Source organism: Galleria mellonella, unplaced genomic scaffold (genome assembly GCF_026898425.1).
Source record: "Galleria mellonella isolate WM207_F2 unplaced genomic scaffold, CSIRO_AGI_GalMel_v1 utg312, whole genome shotgun sequence".
NCBI lineage: Eukaryota > Metazoa > Arthropoda > Insecta > Lepidoptera > Pyralidae > Galleria > Galleria mellonella.
This window is the reverse complement of record NW_026442074.1, coordinates 10,058,127-10,079,313: the sequence shown is the minus strand read 5'-3', so window position 1 is coordinate 10,079,313 and position 21,187 is coordinate 10,058,127. Positions and strand designations below refer to the sequence as shown.

Sequence of the window (21,187 nt, the reverse complement as noted above, 5' to 3'; positions counted from 1 at the left end):
TATAACCTTTCTTATGAAATGAGCTCTGAAATGGAGTAAGATATTTTAAAATTCAACTGGTATAATTACAGAGTTCAAGGCGTTCAAACAAACAAACAAACACAAATACTTCCTTTTTGTACACTAGTATAGATATGTAAATAAGATGACCAGAGTATAATTAATATTAAGTTGAAATAATACAAAGTCTAAGGTAAATTTAATAATAAAAACAATATAAACTTCTCAGGGTTATAGTTAAAAAGGAACTATTTTTTACTTTATCTTCTATACTTATGATAAATCTGTAGAGAGGTCAATTCTGTACATGAAATATATTTCCAAAATAACTATCAGGGGGTGATTAGTGATCGATACTGATGCTAAGAATGCAATCAGTAAAATTTTTGTCTGTCTGTCTGTATGTTCGTTATAGAAACAAAAACTACTCGACGGATTTTAACGAAACTTGATACAATTATTCTTCATACTCCTGGGCAGGTTATAGTATACTTTTCATCACGCTACCATCAATAAGGGCAGAGCAGTGAAGGGAAATGTGTCCGTTACATTAAAACCACTGAACCGTGAGGAAGGACATAGGCTACTTATTTTACGAAAAACGACGGAAACGCGGACGAAGTCGCAGGCGACAGCTAGGGTATTAATAAAGTTAAACTGCAAGCTTCTCTCAAAAATAAGAAATAAACAAATATGGTAATTATTATTTTATTTATATTTTATAATAAACAATTACAATGCAATATGAATACCGACAGTTATTATAGAAATTTAATATAAATTTAATTAACTTATAACTAATTCTTTATCAATGTTCTGATGACAATTGCTCTACAATCACCGTAGAGTTGCCTGCCTTACCCACTGGAGGTGTGATTCTAATATTGACCCTCAGGCAGAATACGGGAGTATTGTCACTCTCGTCTATTACACGGAACTCTATAGCGGCTGCGGTACCCTATATATATATAAAAAAGAAATTATTAATTCTATTGGCAACACCAGCAATAATGTGCATAGATTAAGACCATAGATTAAGAATAGTGCCTACGTGTGTATTTTTTTTTATTATCTATGATTAATAATTGCCAGTTTTAAATGTGAGAAATTTAATTTCGATGTTTAAATTTATAGCATGTATATTAATTTAATAGTACAATATCTACAATTAAAATTGTATAGCTCCAATAAATTCGAAAATTTTACTAAATACTTATTAATCAATAATGCATAAATAAACGAAATAGTAATAAATTTAAAAAGACCTCTCCTTTTGAAGATTTTATCAGTAGTTGCCACGCTTGACAGGTAGGTTAGCAAGCATAGTTAGGCTTTTTTTTAATGAATGATAATAGAGTAGTAACCCCGCCTGTGCTATCGGTATACGCTGGCGGGGCATCAGTGATAGATGATAGGTGAGGATGAAAACAGGTCAATTGGTCCATCGTGACGAATTCAACAAGAATTAACCACGATGGTTTCCAGGGGGAACCGCGTGGAGGTCGACCTGGTAGGGTATATTGCTAGTAATGTTGGGTCGTTAGAACCCGTTACTAACATACGCTTCCCACCGCCATAGTTAGGCTTTGGTGATGTTTTAACCCTTTTAGTGCCATTGATTTTTACTCATATCTACATAAAAATGCCAAAGAAATCTTTGTCGTGTTGATGTCATTTACCCTTGTCTCTAAAAAAACTGTATCTCCGCCAAAAATTATCCAATTTTAATATATTTTTTACAGCAAGCTAAACAGCGACTGATTTCACGAGCGCTATACCGCTCGTGGCACTTTTAGTTGGAATGCGCACGAGCGCGATGGCGCTCGTCGGCACTCAAAGGGTTAAAAGGAACGCCGCTGCCAATCCCTCGGGCATAAAATTTTATTATCACACTAAAGAGTTTTACTTACCACCGGGAAGAAAGATTCTATGTACATAGTAAGAGTGTACAACACGACCTCGTCTTGCAGCACGGGACAGTACGTGTTGGTGAAGAAGTTGCACGTAATGGAATTCTCTTCGAGATCGTACGGCACAGGGAGTTCTAATCCTGCGAGCAGGGGTAGGTAGGCGGTCGCTAAAGTGCGCATACTGCGGATTGTGCGAGCTGGAACAAAAAAAAAGTAAATACAGATAAACTATTTTTGACCTTCGACGCAAAAAGAAGAATGTTATGAGTTTGACGTGTCTGTGTGTCTGTCTGTGGCGTCGTATCTCCTAAACGAATGGACCGATTGTGACACAGATTCTTTAAATACTTATAAAATAAAATCACAGTGTGCGTGTGCGTGTGCGTGTGCGTGTGCGTGTGCGTGTGCGTGTGTGCGTGTGCGTGTGCGTGTGCGTGTGCGTGTGCGTGTGCGTGTGCGTGTGCGTGTGCGTGTGCGTGTGCGTGTGCGTGTGCGTGTGCGTGTGCGTGTGCGTGTGCGTGTGAGTGTGCGTGTGCGTGTGCGTGTGCGTGTGCGTGTGCGTGTGCGTGTGCGTGTGCGTGTGCGTGTGCGTGTGCGTGTGCGTGTGCGTGTGCGTGTGCGTGTGCGTGTGAGTGTGCGTGTGCGTGTGCGTGTGCGTGTGCGTGTGCGTGTGCGTGTGCGTGTGGGTGTGTGTGTGTGTGTGTGTCTATTACTCTGCTTGTTTCCTACCTGCGCGACAGAATTTGACCATTCTCTTCATTAGCATTTAAATATTTTATATTCTCAGCGCCATCTAGTAAATATTTCGGTAGATTTAAGTAAAGCTACTTTAAAACAAAACTTGTGTTAGATAAGTGATACTAGATGGCGCTAGAAGAAAGGCCTATAGAATAACCAACCTTTTGTTGTAAAATTTCTAAATTGTCGTAAGTAGATTTTACTAATATATATGAATGAAACACAAAAATTACACATATTATTACCATTTCGGTGAAAAAATTAATAAACCATATATATATATATATATATATATATATATATATATATATATATATATATATATATATATAGTATATATACAGCGCCACCTACCCTTTGCCTTTTTTCACAATATCCTCTACCCAAAAGTTGTCTGGAAGAGATTGCTTAGAAATAAGGCCGCCTTCTGTATCACATCTCTTTAATTAATCATTTACTGTGTTTTCGTTTCAACTGTGGTCTCGTTTCATAAATTAACATAGCTCGTTATTTATAGAAACGTCAAACTACTTATAAATCTATTTTAGCAATTAAACTGTTTTGTCTCTTTCTCTTACACTAAATTCCCAATTTGAAAGAAAGTGGCAAAACAGTGTAATAGTTTTAATAATAGAATTTAGGGATAGAGGGGTAATTATGCATGTTACGTGAATAACTCAAGAGTAAAAACTAATATATGAACAATAATTATATGAAATTGGTTTATTAATAAAAAATACCATCATCATCATCATTTCAGCTATTATTCGTCCACTGCTGGACATAAACCTTCCCCATAAACTGCCATAAGGAACGTTCCTGAGTCACCTGCATCCACTGATTCCCTGCAATGCATTTGAGGCCACTCCAACTAGTGGGGACGCGCCCTACACTGCAGTAAATATACTAGCAGAAAATATAACTTAATTGTATTTTTTTGAAAAATCATTGAATGTCCTTTATGAATAAATACTAAATAATAAATACTAAAAAAATATGTACATACGAGCTCTAAATGCTATGTTCAGAACAACATTCTGGAGTTGTGGCAGCAAGCACGGGAGACTGACACAATTCTCGATGTATGTGTTAATTGGTGGTTGACCCGGATTCGAATTGCCTGAAAACAATAAATAAATAAATAGCACACAATCACACTAAACACATGATCCAGGGGGAAAGGGATTGTTAGTAATGGGGTCTAACTGACTCATACCTATCAATACAACGTACAAGGACGACCTCCACGCGGTTCCCCCTGGAAACCATCGTTTTTAATTGTAATGGAATTCGCCATGATGGGCTATCCGACCTGCTTCATTTTCGTCTGTCATCCCTCACTAGTGCCTCACCAGCGTATACTGTTAGCGCAGGTGGAGTTTCCATTCCATTATCACACATTAAAAAAAAATCGCCTGGTCCTCAAGATAGGTTATGGGAGGCCAGGTGACGAATATCATCAGGCATAACTTTTTTTTTAACTAGATTGAAAATCTACCAAAGAGACCCATCCGCCGGCGGGACGACGAATGGGTACTGTGGCATAGCCTAGTACACCAATACAGGGGGGAAAGGTATCGTTAGTAATGGAGACTGAGAGTCCCATTGCTAGCAATATACCCAACCAGGTCGACTTCCTCGCGGTCCCCCCTGGAAACTATCATGGTTAATTCCTGATGAATTCATCATGATAGGCTAACTGGTCTGTTTTCATTCTCATCTATCACCCTTGCGGCGAGATGGGGTTTTGTTCTGAGGGGTAAAAATGATATGGTAACCCCGCCTGCGCTAACGGGATACGCTGGCGGAGCACCAGTGAAGGGTGATAGATGAGAATAAAAACAGGCCAGTTAGCCCATCATGATGAATTCATCAGGAATTAACCATGATAGTTTCCAGGGAGAACCGCGAGAAGGTCGACCTAGTTGGGTATATTGCTAGCAATGGGATTCTCAGTCTCCATTACTAACAATCCCTTTCTCCCCGCGCAGGCGGGGTTACCATACCATTTTCACCCATCAAAAAAAAAAGTACACCAATACACGAACTAATTCAGACAGTTTGTTTCCTAAATCAGGGGTCAAACATTTAAGATAACGGAACGCCCACCAAACAATGCCCATACTTACAAGTACTAACTGGAGTGGAGAGTTGCCCGTTCACCACAACCAAAAACACACCGACCAATGTTATTGTTCGCAACATGTTTACAACGAAATAACACAATAAGATTAAAATATTTCATTATTCGAAAGACCTATATAAACTACGATAAGCTTTAATTCATTGGATAAATTAAGATAATTATTATCAAGCATTGATAATTCACAGGTGTCTCGTTGTTGTCTTAGATATATATATATATATATATATATATATATATATATATATATATATTGAATTAACAACCTTGATGTTGTTCAAATTCAAATCCATTTAATGCCAGACAGCAAGATTTTTTTTAATGAGTGATAATGGAATGGTAACCCCACCTGCGCTACCGAGATACGCTGACGGGGCACCAGTGAGGATGAAAAGGCAGGTCAGTTAGGCCATCGTGACGAGTTCCAATCGAATTAACGAAGTTGACCTGATAGGGTGTATTGCTAGTAATGGGTCAATTAGACCCCATTACTAACAATCCCTTTCCCCCCACAAGATCTGTGTTGTTAGTACTAGACTCAAAATTAAAAAACCAGTGCATGGTTATTTTGAGTTTTAGTCATCGTCCTGACGAGATGCCCCAACATAGGTGCATGGACATCCTCGGCTATCAATTTAAGGATGGTGTTGTCACTCCCCCGCATTCTGTTCACTATTGACGCAACATTCTTACGAATGATGGCATGGAAACCATAAATCCGTGCTTGAGCGAACATTTCTGAGGCGCTACAGAAGTGGGGGAGTCCCAATATTACCCTGAAAATGTCATTGTACATAACAGTGTAGAGACCTTGACAATACGCCTTGAACAGTATAATCTTGACCTGGTCCGAAGATCGGGCAAATCTATGGGACAGCATATAACCTCGAATCGCCAATGCCCTACGTTCTCTCTCTATATTGTATTCTTGCAACTAACTTAAAATCTGATTTACGTTTTATCTTAACACGCCATATAGATGTGGTATCTCTACAATTCATGTTAAATCATCACCAAAACTTAACTGCGGTTGCCCATCCGCCTGCCAAGCGTGGCAACTAACGGCAAAACCCACCAATAAAGAAAGACCTATGTTGAGCAGTGGAAAATTAACGTCTGATGAAGATGATCAGCTCTAAAATCCACGCATACGAAGTTGCGGGCATATGTTAGTAAGCTAGTAATTAACAAGAAAACAAACACCTGCAACGAAATAAGGAAAGTCATAAGAATGCGTGTATATTATCGGTATTTGATAAAAATTATCTTAGTTTGTGAATGATTCATAAATCGTCGTGCTATATATATATATATATATATATATATATATATATATATATATATATATATATATATATATATATATATATATATATATATATATATATATATATATATTTGATGGGTGAAAATGGTATGGTAACCCCGCCTGCGCTAACGGGGTACGCTGACAGAGCATCAGCTCAAGGGTGATAGATGAGAATAAAAACAGGCCAGTTAGCCCATCATGATGAATTCATCAGGAATTAACCATGATAGTTTCCAGTGAGAACCGCGAGGAGGTCGACCTGGTTGGGTATATTGCTAGCAATGGGATTCTCAGTCTCCATTACTAACAATCCCTTTCCCCCCGACATAGATATTTACTTCATAAAAACATATAAATATTTTAGCAGATTGTAAAAACATCGCTGTCCCGTCCTTTTAGTGTTATGTGAACATATTTTTCAAGTGTAATTTCTCAAATTTCTATTACAAAAAAAATCTGTACACGTTTCAATTTAAACGGATTATTTAGTTTACTTACATTACAAAGTTTTGTTTTATGGGTGAAAATGGTATGGTAACCCCGCCTGTGCTAACGGGATACGCTGGCGGAGCACCAGTGAAGGGTGATAGATGAGAATGAAAACAGGCCAGTTAGCCCATCATGATGAATTCATCAGGAATTAACCATGATAGTTTCCAGGGGGGACCGCGAGGAGGTCGACCTGGTTGGGTATATTGCTAGCAATGGGATTCTCAGTCTCCATTACTAACAATCCCTTTCCCACCGACATTACAAAGTTAGGTTCGTGCATAAAACTAGGTAGGTATGTAATGTAAAAAGCTGTCAATACTGTAATATAGAAACTGTCTACCATAATCGCTAGAGGGAGTTGTATAAAAATACAACGCGATTTAATTTGTCTCCGATCGAGATTAATCTCGCTAAACATCCTATTTAAAATTCAGACGAAAAGAGAACCTCCAATTTTTTGTGGCACCATATGTGTTATGGTGCTTTATTATGTTAAAATTAAGGAAATATCTAATATCATTAACCTTCAATTTTTGTGCCACCATTTTATCGTGCTTATTTATGTCGAAAAATCGTTTTACATTCAAACGTCTATGCAAAATCCTTTAACAAAAACAAAACACTTTATGATATTCTATAAATCTCGCTTAATTAAAAAAAAAATCATTTAGCTGCATAAGAAATTAAAGAAATCGTGTTGTATTTTTCTACAGCTCCATCTACTGACTATAACAGAAAAAAAAAACAAGTTATAATTTTCTATGACATAAAAAAGCGCGATCTAACCAGAGAGAGACTGTACAAAAGTCGTTTGCTTAGGTACCTCTGTCCCATTCATGGTTCAACAACAACATGGACATCTCTTGCCCGCCGGATGATGTGTGGGCGGGCAATACAGGTGTGAGGCATTCGTGGTTCAACCGTAAAGCAGTTGTGTTTGCATGGCTGTGGTTCGGTTTGTAGGGTGGGATATAGCAGTGAATTTACAGGGTACAGAGGAGTAACACCTGAGTCCTCAGGAATGGCAACGCATGGGGAGTATCATGGGCGAAATAGTATACTTTGTTATAGCGATGACGCTGTTCATGTCTATATGCGACGGTTACCACTTTCCATCAGGTGGGCCGTCAGCTTGTTTGCCATTCTAAGTTGTATAAAAATTTTTGTGGTAGATTTATCACGATAGGCCGTGTAAACCGACTTCATGCTCTGTTGGAGGTACTCCTCCAACATATCACAGGTGAAATAACCTTCCATTATCATAAAAACTTGTTCTAAAAATCTCCCTTTCTAATGCTCTACATAGCCGATACTTATTTGTTCTCCTACCTACCTATTATCGTCAGGGATGGGGGAAAGGGATTGTTAGTAATGGAGTCCAACTGACCCATTGCTAGCAACACACCCTATCAAGTCAACCTCCACGTGGTTCCCCCTGGAAACAACGTGGTTAATTCTAATGAAATTCGTCACGATGGGCTAACTGACCTGCTTTCATCGTCACCTATCATCCCTCACTGGTGTAACATTCCATTATCACCCTTTTTAAATATATATTACCGTCGGGGGTTGTTAGTGATTGTTAGTAATGAAGGGATTGTTAGTAATGGAGTCTAACCATTCTATTACATATCATCCATTAAAAAAATACCACACGGTATCCTGGAATCTATCGTATTTAATTCATGGTGAATTCGTCACAATGGGCTAACTGATCTGCTTTCATCCTCATATATCAATCTTAACTGATGCCCACTACTGTAAGTAGAGGCCTTCTAGGCTAGACTAAAACTATCATAGATAAAGGATAGTACCTGCAAAAACAATGTATGTGGTGGACCGACCTACATAGTCATCATCAGGGGGAAAGGGATTGTTAGTAATGGAGACTGAGAATCCCATTGCTAGCAATATACCCAACCAGGTTGACCTCCTCGCGGTCCCCCCTGGAAACTATCATGGTTAATTCCTGATGAATCCATCATGATGGGCTAATTGACATGTTTTCATTCTCATCTATCACCCTTCACTAGTGCTCCGCCAGCGTATCCCGTTAGCGCAGGCGGGGTTACCATACCATTTTCACCATTCAAAAAAAAATAGTCATGATCAAGTTTGTATTAAAAACTTAACAGTGCCACCTGACGGATAGTTTCTGAAACTCAAATTTCCAAACAAATTTTTTGAAGAAAAACTATTTTTGATATCCTATTATTTGACATCTTAATGAAGCCGACTGTATATAAAATTTACTGACAGACTGTACTTAGACTGTACTGTAGTGACAACTGATATTATTTTCAATTCCCAAAACTTTCCATCACTTAGTATGAAATCTGATCTTCAAATATAAACACAAAATACTATAACATTTTTAATAATAAAAAACTTCTAAATTACTTGGTACGAGTATTTTTTATTAGAATGTTGTCAGTCCTGTTTTTAAAGACAGACGTGGTTTAATCTTTATAATTACCTTAGATAAGGACAGACAAGGAAGATGTTATGTAATTAACGCTGGAAAAGGCGATGGTCATAAAGATTAATAATAGCAAAATAGGATTTTAATTTTTTTATTAAAAAGTATGTACCTATTTCTTGAGACTTTTTTTTTTCAAGATATATCCCGAACTCCCAGTCAGAGTCAGTCTTGTAATAAAAACCGCTGAGAAGCGGAAACGTAATCGATGCTAGAGTAACATCCTAACTTAAGAGCGTATAAAAAAAATAAATTAATACTTAATCACAAAATGAAACAAATCAGTGATTTATTAAACCTTAATCTAACGTGTATTTGGGACTATTTGACAAGTTGGTAAGTGTATTACTAGAACCTGTGCGTACGAGGTTTGTCCGGAAAGTACGTATAAAAGTTTTTTAAAAATTTTATTTTACAATTATTCAGGTAAATCAATTTTATCCCCTTCAAAGTACTCCCCCTGTGACATAATGCACTTGTGCCAACGCCGTTTCCACTGTGAGAAGGCTCCTTGAAAGTCCTCTGGTTGTAGGTTTCTCAGCTGCCCCGTCGTAGCTTTTTTTATCTCATTTATGTCCCCCAAATGCCGCCCCCGAAGTACCAATTTGGTTTTTGGGAACAAGAAGAAGTCACACGGGGCCAAATCCGGCGAATAGGGGGGTGTTCGGTCACCGTAATGGAATTTTTACTCAAAAACTCACGGACAACAAGAGAGGTGTGGGCAGGGGCATTGTCGTGGTGAAGAATCCAACGCCCCTCTCGCGCCAATTCTGGACGAACTCGTGCCACACGAGCTTTGAGGCGTCTGAGCACATCGACGTAGAATTTTCCATCAACTGTCTGGCCTGGAGGGACGAATTCTTGATGGACAATCCCCCGAACATCGAAAAAAACAATCAACATTGTCTCGGCCCTCTCTGAATCTTTTTAGCCACTTGTGGACGGTTGGTTCCTTCATAGCATCATCCCCATAAACTGTTCTGAGATCGGCAAAAATTTCACGGCCATTCTTGCCGAGTTTCGAGAGAAACTTGATTACGACGCGCTGCTCTTCAACGGAAGCGGGCTCCATGCCGACGGGGTTTCGTTAAGAGGTAACTTCACAGATGGCGTGACAAGCCAGTTCGCACCGCACGGCGGTCAGACCAGAACTGAAGCATTGTTAGGGACATAAGGAAGGGGTCCTGCGCTTACCTGGCCTCCCCACTCCTCTTTCTCGCATTCCAGAACACTTTTATACGAACTTTCCGGACAGACCTCGTACAACAGACAATTTGTCTGTACATAGATTTTTTTTCGTATAAATGTAGCCAATAACAGTCTAAAATATATGCTCCTATGATATCCGAGCACCGTTCACCGTCCTCAGATCTCAAATCCGGAGTCAAATATTCACAGACCAATTGTCCCTCGTCTGCACAGATCATAATATTAATTTTGTGATATCCGATTTTCTACACATTATTAATATTTGGTCACTAACCACTTTTTCGTATTAAAAATTATTTTTTAATCTGTACAATCGAAAACATATCGGGAATACAGAAATCACTAAGACTATAAACTAAAAGAGTAAACCTAGCAATAAGCAGTTGGTTCTACAAAAATATAAATGCCGCAATTGTTACGATCACGAGGTGTGTAATACTAACAACAACTAAAATATTACTTATATTAAAAACTTATAAAATATTATAATCACAGATTATGTTGCCGTAGACATTTTATATCGTTCATACAAGTTGCATTGACAAATCTATAGGAAGCTACACTTTGAGAACTTAATTATATTTTTGATATTTTGGCAATACAAGATCAACCAATGCAACTTCAAACGTCCATAAATAATCTAAGACAACTATGGGTTATTTAAATCTACACTACACTATTATTGTTTATCACAATCACTGTGTCCCACTTTTAAAATCTTTCACAACAACTTTAGGATCAATGTCGATAATTTCACTTAATTTCTTTATGGGGAACGACATTATTCTATTGTAGAATGGCATAAGCGTAGTTACATTCGGGAAGTCTTCAAGAGGCGCTCGTTTTTGCCCGTAATATGAATATTCCTCGAGATCAGGGTTAAAATGGAGGGGCAACTTGGTTGTTGATTTTTTGGCAACTCTCTGCACTGGTAATTTGGTCGTGGACTTTTTTGCGACTCTCTTAATTGAAGGTCCCATATCGGAAGCCTTTGCCGCCTCTGCGTCGTCAAAGTTAACTACAGTTGACGGCACGAAAGGTATGACTTTACTCTTTAACGTTAGAGACCTGTGAACAGCCTCATGGTGCCGTTTCAAATCCCTGATAGATTTAAAATGTTTGTTGCAATGGCCGCAGCACTGAACATTTCTCGTGTCATGCAGCAGCCGGAAATAAGCGTAATTTATTTGTACATTCGAGTGAACACTGTTATGATGCTCCTGTAATTTGGGAACGTCTTTCCAGAGAGAAAGACACAGGCAGCATTTGACCACTACGTCGCCTTTCTTGGCGAAATCGGGAGACACATTATCGTGCATATGGCTTAAGGTTTCCGTTTCGGTGAAAAGCTTTTCACACAATAAGCAAACACTTTTCTGGCCATCGTCCTCCGCGTCAGCCGTTTTCCTAAACTTCTGCTCCTGAAGGTTTAAAATCAGCGGCGGGCCAGTTGGTATGGCAACGGGCGTGGGATGTACAGAGGTGTTTGAATGTTTCACCTCAATGTGGCTCACCACGGCCGGCCTATGATTGTTGTAATCGCAAATCGGGCACTTGTACGGTTTCAGATTGTAGTGCCTGAGAATGTGGCATCTGACAACTTGTTCAGATCGTGTGTTTGTCTCAAACTCGCAATATGGACATTTTCCATGAAATTTCTTAGCAACAGGTGAATTATCGGATGGCAAGTCTATGACGAGCCTTTCATCGTCACTGTCTCCGGAGGGCCCCGGAGCTGGTCTTTTTCTTCGGACTACTTCTTCCGGTATGTGGATGTTTTCTTCATATCGAACCACTAATAAAGAATTATCGACGTCGGATTTCTCCGATGAGGATTCGATGCTTTCCATGTGGGTGTTTTTCATACCGAGTTTTTGCACCTGTATAACGGTGGTGACCCAAGAAGTTCGTATCGCAGTGTCGCGTATAGCCTCTATGGGCCGAGCGAACTGTCCATCGTGGACACTCTTGCAATGGAACTGCACTTCGTGATACGTTTGGAAGTTATCTGAACATTTGCTGCAACACCATCTGCAATGTTTGTATGATATGCTAAAATATTTATGGTGATATAATGGGACATTATGAATGGCTGATTTTCAGCTAAATACAACTGCTATTATCATAGTACTTTATGCATTAATTAATAATATACAATAAGCATTATACACGAGTCATGGCATTGATAAAACTTAAGCAATATTGTATATAAGCAGGCTTTAGTATTTAATGTATGTACATATTTGAGCTTTAAATACACAATATTTTCTGAATAATATACATCACATAAGCATATATTAGCAATGAAAGTATTCAAGCCACAGCGAATATTTAATTTGCAATACAACATACCTAATTTTAGTCAATTCACTTTCCAAGTGGGCGTACATAGCGACCTCGTCCTTCACTTTGAAAGCACATTTTGGGCAACTGAATAAGGAATTGCTGGGTCCACCGAATGGACCGAAAGCTTGCTCAAGCTCCTTCATATTGGCCTTAGATGAGCTACTTGGTATTACCGCCGGTTTATGTACAATGGACGTGGAAGGAACAGGTGGGGGTATCTGTATCCTTTGTTTAGCCAAGTTCTCTTTATTGCTCTGAATCAATTTTGTTTGATGTTCTAGTAATCCAGTGACCCAATTTTCAATGTTAACGTCGACCTGCAGTTCCTTTGGCGATTGGTACTGTCCTGGATGCTCGGAAGACATATGATCATACAGACCAGCCTTATGGAATGCTTTATAGGTACACACAACGCAAGCCCACCTGTAAAAAATATATTATTACATAAAAATATATAGTTCAATTGATATAGTATGGAAATTAAATATTTATATTATTGAAAAAGCATATACTCACTTCCTGTATTGTAGTTCTTCATATAAATGTGACTGCATAGATTCCTTATCATCTTCGGTAACCACTTTACATAGAGGACATTTATATTTCAGTCCATTTGTATCACAGAAATTGCCATACTTCTTGCAGAGGTCTTCCATTGAGAGCTCTGTAGCAGGTATTACGTCCACTTCTTTCTTTACAATATTGAGATCAACCGTTAGCGGTGGTGGTGACTGAACTGAACTCATAGGTTCCTTAGGCAGGGATGGATCAGGAACCTCTGTCTTGACCTCCGCCTCCGCTGTCAAGCCAGCCTTTTGACGCTGAATCAGCCAGCGAGGTTTACCATCAGGCTCGTCCGGAATGGAACCCTCACGGTAGTAATAATAGAAAATATCTTCAACTTTTCCTGAATGCGCATTTGATTGGTGCTTAGTAACATTCTCTAATGTAGATGTTCTGAAGGGACAATATGCACATTTAAACTGCATTTTCGACTGGTGTAACTTTGCGCAATGTTCTATTACTTCTGGTCGGAGCATGCTCTTGAATTTACACAGTCCACACTGCCAAGGCTTCAAGTCCATAGTCGGTGCAGTTACAACTGGCTGTGTAGGCTGTGTGCTGGGTGCAGATGTGGTTTCCTCCCTAACAACCATCAATTGACTACCTTTATGAATCTCTGACAAGTGTTTCTCTACAACCTGTCTCTTATAATGATAATACGAACAGGAAGAACAAGCGTACAATGTCGTGTCGTGCATTTTCAGATGAGCTAATATACGCGAAGCCGTCAAAGGCTTTGATGTATCCAAATGCTGATAAGGCGGGCAATGTACGCAGTGGAAATTGTTCGACCCTGAATGTAAAGTTTCCCAATGACATTTCAGCATGGCTTCGTCCACTGAGATATAGGAACAGCCTTTGGCGCCGCAGGTGTGGCGTTGCCGTTCAGGCACATACTTAGGATACCTGGATGCTACTTCGGGAGGTATGAACGTGGACACCACAGGAGCCGATTCCGATCTTGTTGCCTTTTCGACTCGATTAACAATAGAGCTAGAAGCGAGGTTAACCATTTTATCAAAGTGCATTTCATTTGTTTCTAAATGGGGTACAGGATTGACCGGCGCCATCTGAGGCACGGGCTGCTGCTCCGCGTGGAACTGCAGGTGCCGCACCATGTTCAAGCGGACTTTCGTACTGAAACTACATACTGAGCAATGCACTAGATCATCAAGTATGGGGTTGATAGGCAACAAATCGATATCCTGTGGCCCGTATCGTTTGAGCTTCGGCTGTGATTCAGATCCACTGCTCGATGAAAGTTTTCGTTTTGGTGCTCGCATAGCTTTTGCGGGCTTGCTCGACGCTGTCACTGTATGCTCAAAGGTGCCATCTTCTGCATATTTGGCCGATACTACCATTTTTGTCACCTTATGCTCAGCCTTAACGTGTTTTTTTACCATTGCTAATGAGACGTTGGGCGCGCCGCAAATACCACATAGATAGCTACTCTTCACGCCGTGATCCCTGACATAGTGTGCAGCGAGTTGTTCTTTATTCTCATTCATTTTGGAGCAGTGCGCACACGGAATATTCAAGACGATACCTCCGTAACATGAAGTTAAATGTATTTTTAGCCCAGGGCCGCCTTTAAATACCAGTTTACATTTCGGACATTTGAATAATAATGTTTCCGGGATCTTTTTATATCCATCTGCTGCTTTTGAGGCATCCGATCGATTCGCATCTTCTTCAGACAGATCGATCACGGTCTGTCTAGACAAATCGTCGTCACTATCTAGACAGACAACGTCATCTGATGATTCTTTCGAAGGTGTTGCCGAATCAGGTTCAGTTTTCAGTACGGAAGTATCTTGATGACTTAAATCTGCTTGCGGTTGAGACGTCGAAGGATGAGGTGGAGTCGTGTGTGGTGGGAGAGGATCATTTCTATTCAAACCAGCCAGGATAGGTTCGAGTACTGCCATATTTTGTGGTAGATCAGTGGAAAACTGGCTATTGTCTTCTCTGTTTTTGTCTACTTCAGATTCTGCGGTCTCCATTGACATAGTTAATTGTGTAGTGAAGCCAATAAGCTTCTCTAGTTCGATAGACCTCTCGGCCTCCCTGACAGGGTTCTCGTTGGTTGGATTTGGTGTTACCTCTATAGTTGTCACTTTGGACTTGTTAAAGGATGCTAAAGGCAGAACTCTGTACTCTGAGGAACCCTCCTGTAAACAAACAAGATGAGCATACATCTTTACTTGAACTCAAAAATGGTGGTGTCACATGAGAGGGTATCATGGGCGAAATAGTATACTCTGTTATGTCCATGGTACTGCTCGTGTCTATAGGCGACGGTTACCACTTTCCATCAGGTGGGCCGTCAGCTTGTTTGCCATTCTAAGTTGCATAAAAAAATTGAATATATGCTCACAATTCTCACAGCGCCACTTCTCTATACCTCTTAACCTAATATGTTAATTTGATTTTGGGAAAATAATGTTTTATGGACCATCATAATCTAAAATTATAATAATCTATTAGAAAATTAGTTCATTTTGGTCCTTACAATTAAGATTTCGCTGTTATATTAAATTGAATTTTAATTTAATGAAACGACGCCTATGAATCAACCCCATTATCATTTTAAACCTTAGATGAACATAACTGTATTTGCCCGGAGAAAGGGATTGTTAGTAATGAGGTTAAATAGGCCCATTGTTAGCAAATCAGGGTGTATTGCTAACAATAGGACCAATTGAACAAGAATTAACCAGTATGGTTTTCAGGGAGAATTACGTGGAGGTCGACCTGACAGAGTATATTGCTAGTAATGGGACTGTTAGTCTGCATTACTAACAATCCCCCGATTATATAATAGGTAGGCTGCCATTTTTAATATCTTGAGTAGGAAGTAACCTTAGTAGTGATGATGCGAAGGTAGGCCTGCGGCAGGCGAGTGGGGTGCGCGGCGGCGGCGTGAGACAGCAGCTCGGACTCGCCATCAGCGCCGTGCAAGCACCACGTGCATTGGTACAGGTTATAGTTATGCTCCTTCATGTGATGGACCAGCTCGGGCGGCGTCGAGAACTGCGCCGAGCACTCCTGTAACGCATAGTAGCCAATCGTAAAGTACAAGTAGTGAATACATTAAAGTAAACCGTGAAGCAGTTGTGTTTGCATGGCTGTGTTTCGTTTTGTAGGGTGGGATATGGCGTGAATTTACTGGGTACAGAGGAATAACACCTGAGTCCTCAGGAATGGCAACGCATGGGGGGTATCATGGGCGAAACAGTATACTCTGTTATGTCCATGGTACTGTTCATGTGTATAGGCGACGGTTACCACTTTCCATCAGGTGGGCCGTCAGCTATTGCCATTCTAAGTTGTATAAATTAAATATTATATTAAGATACCAAAGTACAACTCGTTATTGCACTAGCGTGTAGGTACGTCCTCCTACCATGACGGGCAGGTGGGAAAGGGATTGTTAGTAATGGGATCAAATAGCCCCCTTACTAGCTATATACCCTGTCAGGCCAACCTCCACGTGGTTCCCCCTGGAAACCATCGTGGCTAATTCTATTTGAATTCGTCAGGGCTAACTGCCTTGCTTTCATCCTCATCAGTTGTGCCTCGCCAAAGTATACCGATAGCGCAGACGGGATTTTTTTTTTTTGATTGGTGAAAATAGTATGGTTACCCCGCCTGCGCTAACGGGATACGCTGGCGGAGCACCAGTGAAGGGTGATAGATGAGAATGAAAACGGTCCAGTTAGCCCATCATGAAGAATTGATGAATTCACCATGATAGTTTCCAGGGAGAATCGCGAAAAAGTCGACCTGGTTGGGTAAATTGCTAACAATGGGATTCTCAGTCTCCATTACTAACAATACCTTTCCCCCCGCAACACTGTGATTAACGAAGCTTTGTGATTTTAAATAGAATTAAAAAATATGTATTTACTGTTTAAATTATATAGCTATTTTAAAATGTATAAGAAAGAAGACTTTATATATTTATTTATAACTATATGATTACTATACAACACCTATGATATATTACATTGAATTTGTTCAACGTAGTGAGTATTAAATCGATAAAAAAGAGTTTCTCCCTCAATATTGCATCGCAATGCAGGTCGAAAGCCATAGAGACCCATTCGTCGTCCCGCCGGCGGATGGGTCTTTTCCCCCATTACCATACCATTATCACCCATTAAAAAAACTACGACAGGCAACACCGTTTGGATTACAAAGCGTGTATGGCTAAAATATAACTTTTTTTGTATTTAGGTTTTTATCACAATTTTAGTGTATTTTTTCAAAGATTTCAACCATAACGGAATTCCCGGTGAGCAAAGTGTTGATAAATTTAAAACTGTTATTACAAAACACTTATTGAACAAAGTTTATCACACATTAAACGATTACTTGAATGATTAACGTGCATGGTGTTAGTCAATCATGCACGGGTTTTTAACGACCATGTAATTTTAGTTATAGTACATTTTAATTAGTACACATAATGTTAACAGAGATTTAAAAGAGTAACTGTTGAGTTTCTTGCGGGCTCTTCTCAACAGATAATATCTTTCCGAAACGTACATTAAAAAAATATCAATTTAAAAGTACTTTTTTTTAATGGGTGATAATGGAATGGTATCCCCGCCTGCGTTATCGGTGTACACCGGCGGGGCACCAGTGGAGGATGATAGGTGAGGATGAAGCAGGTCAGTTGGCCCATCGTGACGAATTCAAAAAGAATTGTTCACGACGGTTTCCAGGGGGAACCACGTGGAGATCAACCTAATTGCTGGCATAACAGCATATTGCTGGCAATGGGGTTGTCAAACTCCATTTGTAACAATCCCTTTCCCCCCATTTAAAAGTACTTATTAACAAGTCTATTTGAATTGAAATACTCCTGTATATACACACACCACGTAATAGTAAAAACCTGTCTCTAAATTTTTAATAGATTTATGTCAAAATAATTATAAATTTGATAGACATTCAATAGTAATTTCGCCAACTATTAATATATATATATATATATATATATAACCTATCTAGGTTTCAAGTTATGGCGTGTCAGAATTGATCCCATTGTAAAAAGAAATAGAACTTAATTCAACATTATGTATATCTACACTAATTTTGTATTTTTGAATTAAAAGACTCAATGTGATACGATTTCAAAAATTCTTTAACCATTAGAATTAGGGCTTTAAGCTGCATATATATAAAGCTCTTTTTCTTTTTATACTCTTTTTTTAATTAATATAAAAAATTCCTTACGTGGCAACAGTGATACGTGGCATCCGAATGACGCTGCAGTAGGTGATCAGTAAATTTGCGCGCAGTGTAAGTACGGAATTTACACCGTCCGTCTTTTTCCTCTGAAAATTACAAAAACTTGATTTATATATCAATGAAGAATATTCTGGTAACATGCTTACGTCACAAGGGATTAAACGCTTTTATAATTTACTATAGTTGATAATGGAATGGTAAACCCGCCTGCGCTGTCGATATACGCTGGCGGGGCATCAGTGAGGGATGATAGGTGAAGATGAAGCAGATCAGTTAGCCCATCGTGGCAAATTCAACAATAAATCAATCACGATGGTTTCCAGGGTGAACAGCGAGGAAGTCGACCTGATCTGAAGACGAGTTTATTGCTAGCAACGAGATTGCTTATACTCATTACTACCAATCTCTTCTCCCCCCTCGTAGCGACTATAGCGTATCGAAATGATTTTATGACGATATAATAGGAAAGTAAAATGGCATAATTATATAGTTGATTTTAAATTTTTGGCCATATACACGATATCGCCTGTCATACCATACACATCCAACGTGGAGAAGGGATTGTTGATAATGGGCATTAGTAGCCTAATTGCTAGCAATACCCCTTATCAGGTCAACCTACTCGCGGTTACCCCTGGGGTTTCCATGGATAACCGTGTTCAATTCCAAGTGAATTCATCACGATGGGCCAACTGACCTGTCTTTTCATTCTCACCTATCATCCCTTACTAGTGCCCCGCCAGCGTGTACCGTTAGCGGAGGCGAGGTTACCATTCCATTATCATCCATTTAAAAAACCATTCACTTCCATGACAGCCACAAAATTAAAAGCGTGTTATAATCGTTGCTTTGCATAAATGACCTCCCGGGGTTCGATTCCTAGTCCAAATGTTCGTGGCCTGATTTCTCATAACTTAGCGTGTTGATAATTGTGTGACACTTATTATAATTACATACATTCTGTTATCCCAGTGTTTTTCAAACTTTTTCATGGGGCGACCCCCTTATTATACGAAAATATTTTGCGACCCCCTACCCTCCCGGTTTCTAACCTGTACATATTATTGTCTCCTGTGGAGATTAATCTAACCTGTACGTATTTTATTATATTGTAAATATAAAATCCGTACATTTTGATTTATTTTCATATATAAGTTAAATATAAGTTAAATACAATAAAATAAATAGTACATGGTCGTATGGTCCCAGCATAGAATAGGCCACCCCTTCCTTTTCCGTGGGTGTCGTAAGAGCTAAGGAAGCCTCGCCCTTCCATAGTCGGCTTATGGGCAACAGCGTCCCTTTTAAAACATCTCTAAAGCCTGACTGCGGTTGCTAATCCGCCTGCCAAGCGTGGCAACTATTGGCCAAAACTACCAAGGGAGGCTTATGCAGCAGCGAACAGTTAAAGGCCGATATGGTGATGATAATGAAATAATACAAGTACAATAATGGAGTACCTAAAACAGACATCGATTACATTGCGAAACGGCTACACAGAAAAGCGATAGGACAATAATAGAGATAAATAGCTAATAATGCGTGCACTGTGACCTTCCGCGACATTGTAGAGGCTTGGCAACCCCCACGCCTCCTACGGGGGGTCGTGACCCACACTTTGAAAAACACTGCCATTCTATTACATACTTTTAATAAGTGTACTACCGTAACCTTTTGAAAGAAACAATAAAGTTTCAATCGATATTGTGAAAGTCAATTCATGCGATATCGTGTCGTGTTGAAGTACCTAAACTGAAAGCTAGATTGGGGGAAAGGGATTGTTAGCAATGGAGTTTGACAGCCCCATTGCTAGCAATATGCCTTATTAGGTCGATCTCCACGTGGTTCCCCCTGGAAACCATCGTGAACAATTCTTGTTGAATTCGTCACGATAGGCTAACTGACCTACTTCATCCTCACCTATCAACTTTCACTGGTGCCCCGCCGATGTATACCGATAGCACGGGTGGGGTTACCATTCCATTATCATCCGTTAAAAAAAAACTGAAGCTAGCTATGCAGAAAACAACCATATTAGGTCCATAAGATATATAAAGTTGACTTTCAGCGTAACTCTACTTCAACATCGGTGGACCTTTCAACTGTGCTTTTAACTTCCAGTTCCCAAAAAAGCGAATGTCCACGAAATATATAATAAAGCATTTTATAAAATACTTTCTAGTGACATAATCTTTAGTGAATACTCAAATTTAAAAAAGTTCACCGTAATCACACTTGCTACATACATAACTGAAATTACAAAAGCTCCTACTAGGTATTGGAAAAAAATTCTTGGGCATCATATTATCAAAGCTTTTAGCGTCCCAAATAATAGTCTAATGTACACGCATACCATCCGAAAACTCCGCCACCTCCTTAGACAATTGGCGTACGAATATATCTTTAGACACGGTCGTGTACAAGAGAGAGAATGAGACAGCAATATACGTCATCTTGTTTTCTCGTATGAGGAAAACGAAAACGTCTGCTGATAAATTCGCTTGCCGTTTAGAGAATCATTTTACTCGAATCATAATACGATTAATTTTGTATTTATATCGTACAAATCGTACAAAGTTTCCTTGATCGGATTAGATGAATTTATAGTATTATGATTAAGTTAAAGTCTAATTCTTAAACAACAGTATTTCTTTTACTTGTTCATGACTAAGAGACATTTATCACTTTTCAATAAATGACCTGTCATTGTCATGATTGTTACTTTCAATAGATATATT

General features: G+C 39.2%; 2 protein-coding genes across 4 annotated transcripts in view; both read right to left on the bottom strand.

Annotated features, from left to right (window-relative positions):
- Positions 1-692: 692 nt before the first annotated feature.
- LOC113514851 (uncharacterized) lies at positions 693-4,935 on the bottom strand. The gene is made up of 4 exons (XM_052895984.1): positions 4,778-4,935; positions 3,655-3,768; positions 1,911-2,107; positions 693-958 (listed from the first exon to the last, which is right to left on the bottom strand). The coding sequence occupies exons 1-4, from the start codon at positions 4,851-4,853 to the stop codon at positions 809-811; spliced, it is 537 nt and encodes a 178-aa protein (XP_052751944.1). The 5' UTR covers positions 4,854-4,935; the 3' UTR covers positions 693-808.
- Positions 4,936-9,149: 4,214 nt separating this feature from the next.
- Positions 9,150-21,187, bottom strand: part of LOC113515027 (uncharacterized) — a 29,945-nt gene continuing 17,907 nt past the window's right edge. For all 3 annotated transcript variants that reach the window (XM_031908521.2, XM_026899151.3, XM_026899153.3), the window contains 5 exons: positions 18,435-18,535; positions 16,053-16,238; positions 13,143-15,361; positions 12,633-13,049; positions 9,150-12,311 (listed from right to left, as the gene is read on the bottom strand). In XM_031908521.2, coding sequence (XP_031764381.2) covers positions 10,976-12,311; positions 12,633-13,049; positions 13,143-15,361; positions 16,053-16,238; positions 18,435-18,535 — 4,259 coding nt within the window. In that variant the 3' untranslated portion in view covers positions 9,150-10,975. The remainder of the gene's footprint in view (positions 12,312-12,632; positions 13,050-13,142; positions 15,362-16,052; positions 16,239-18,434; positions 18,536-21,187) is intronic.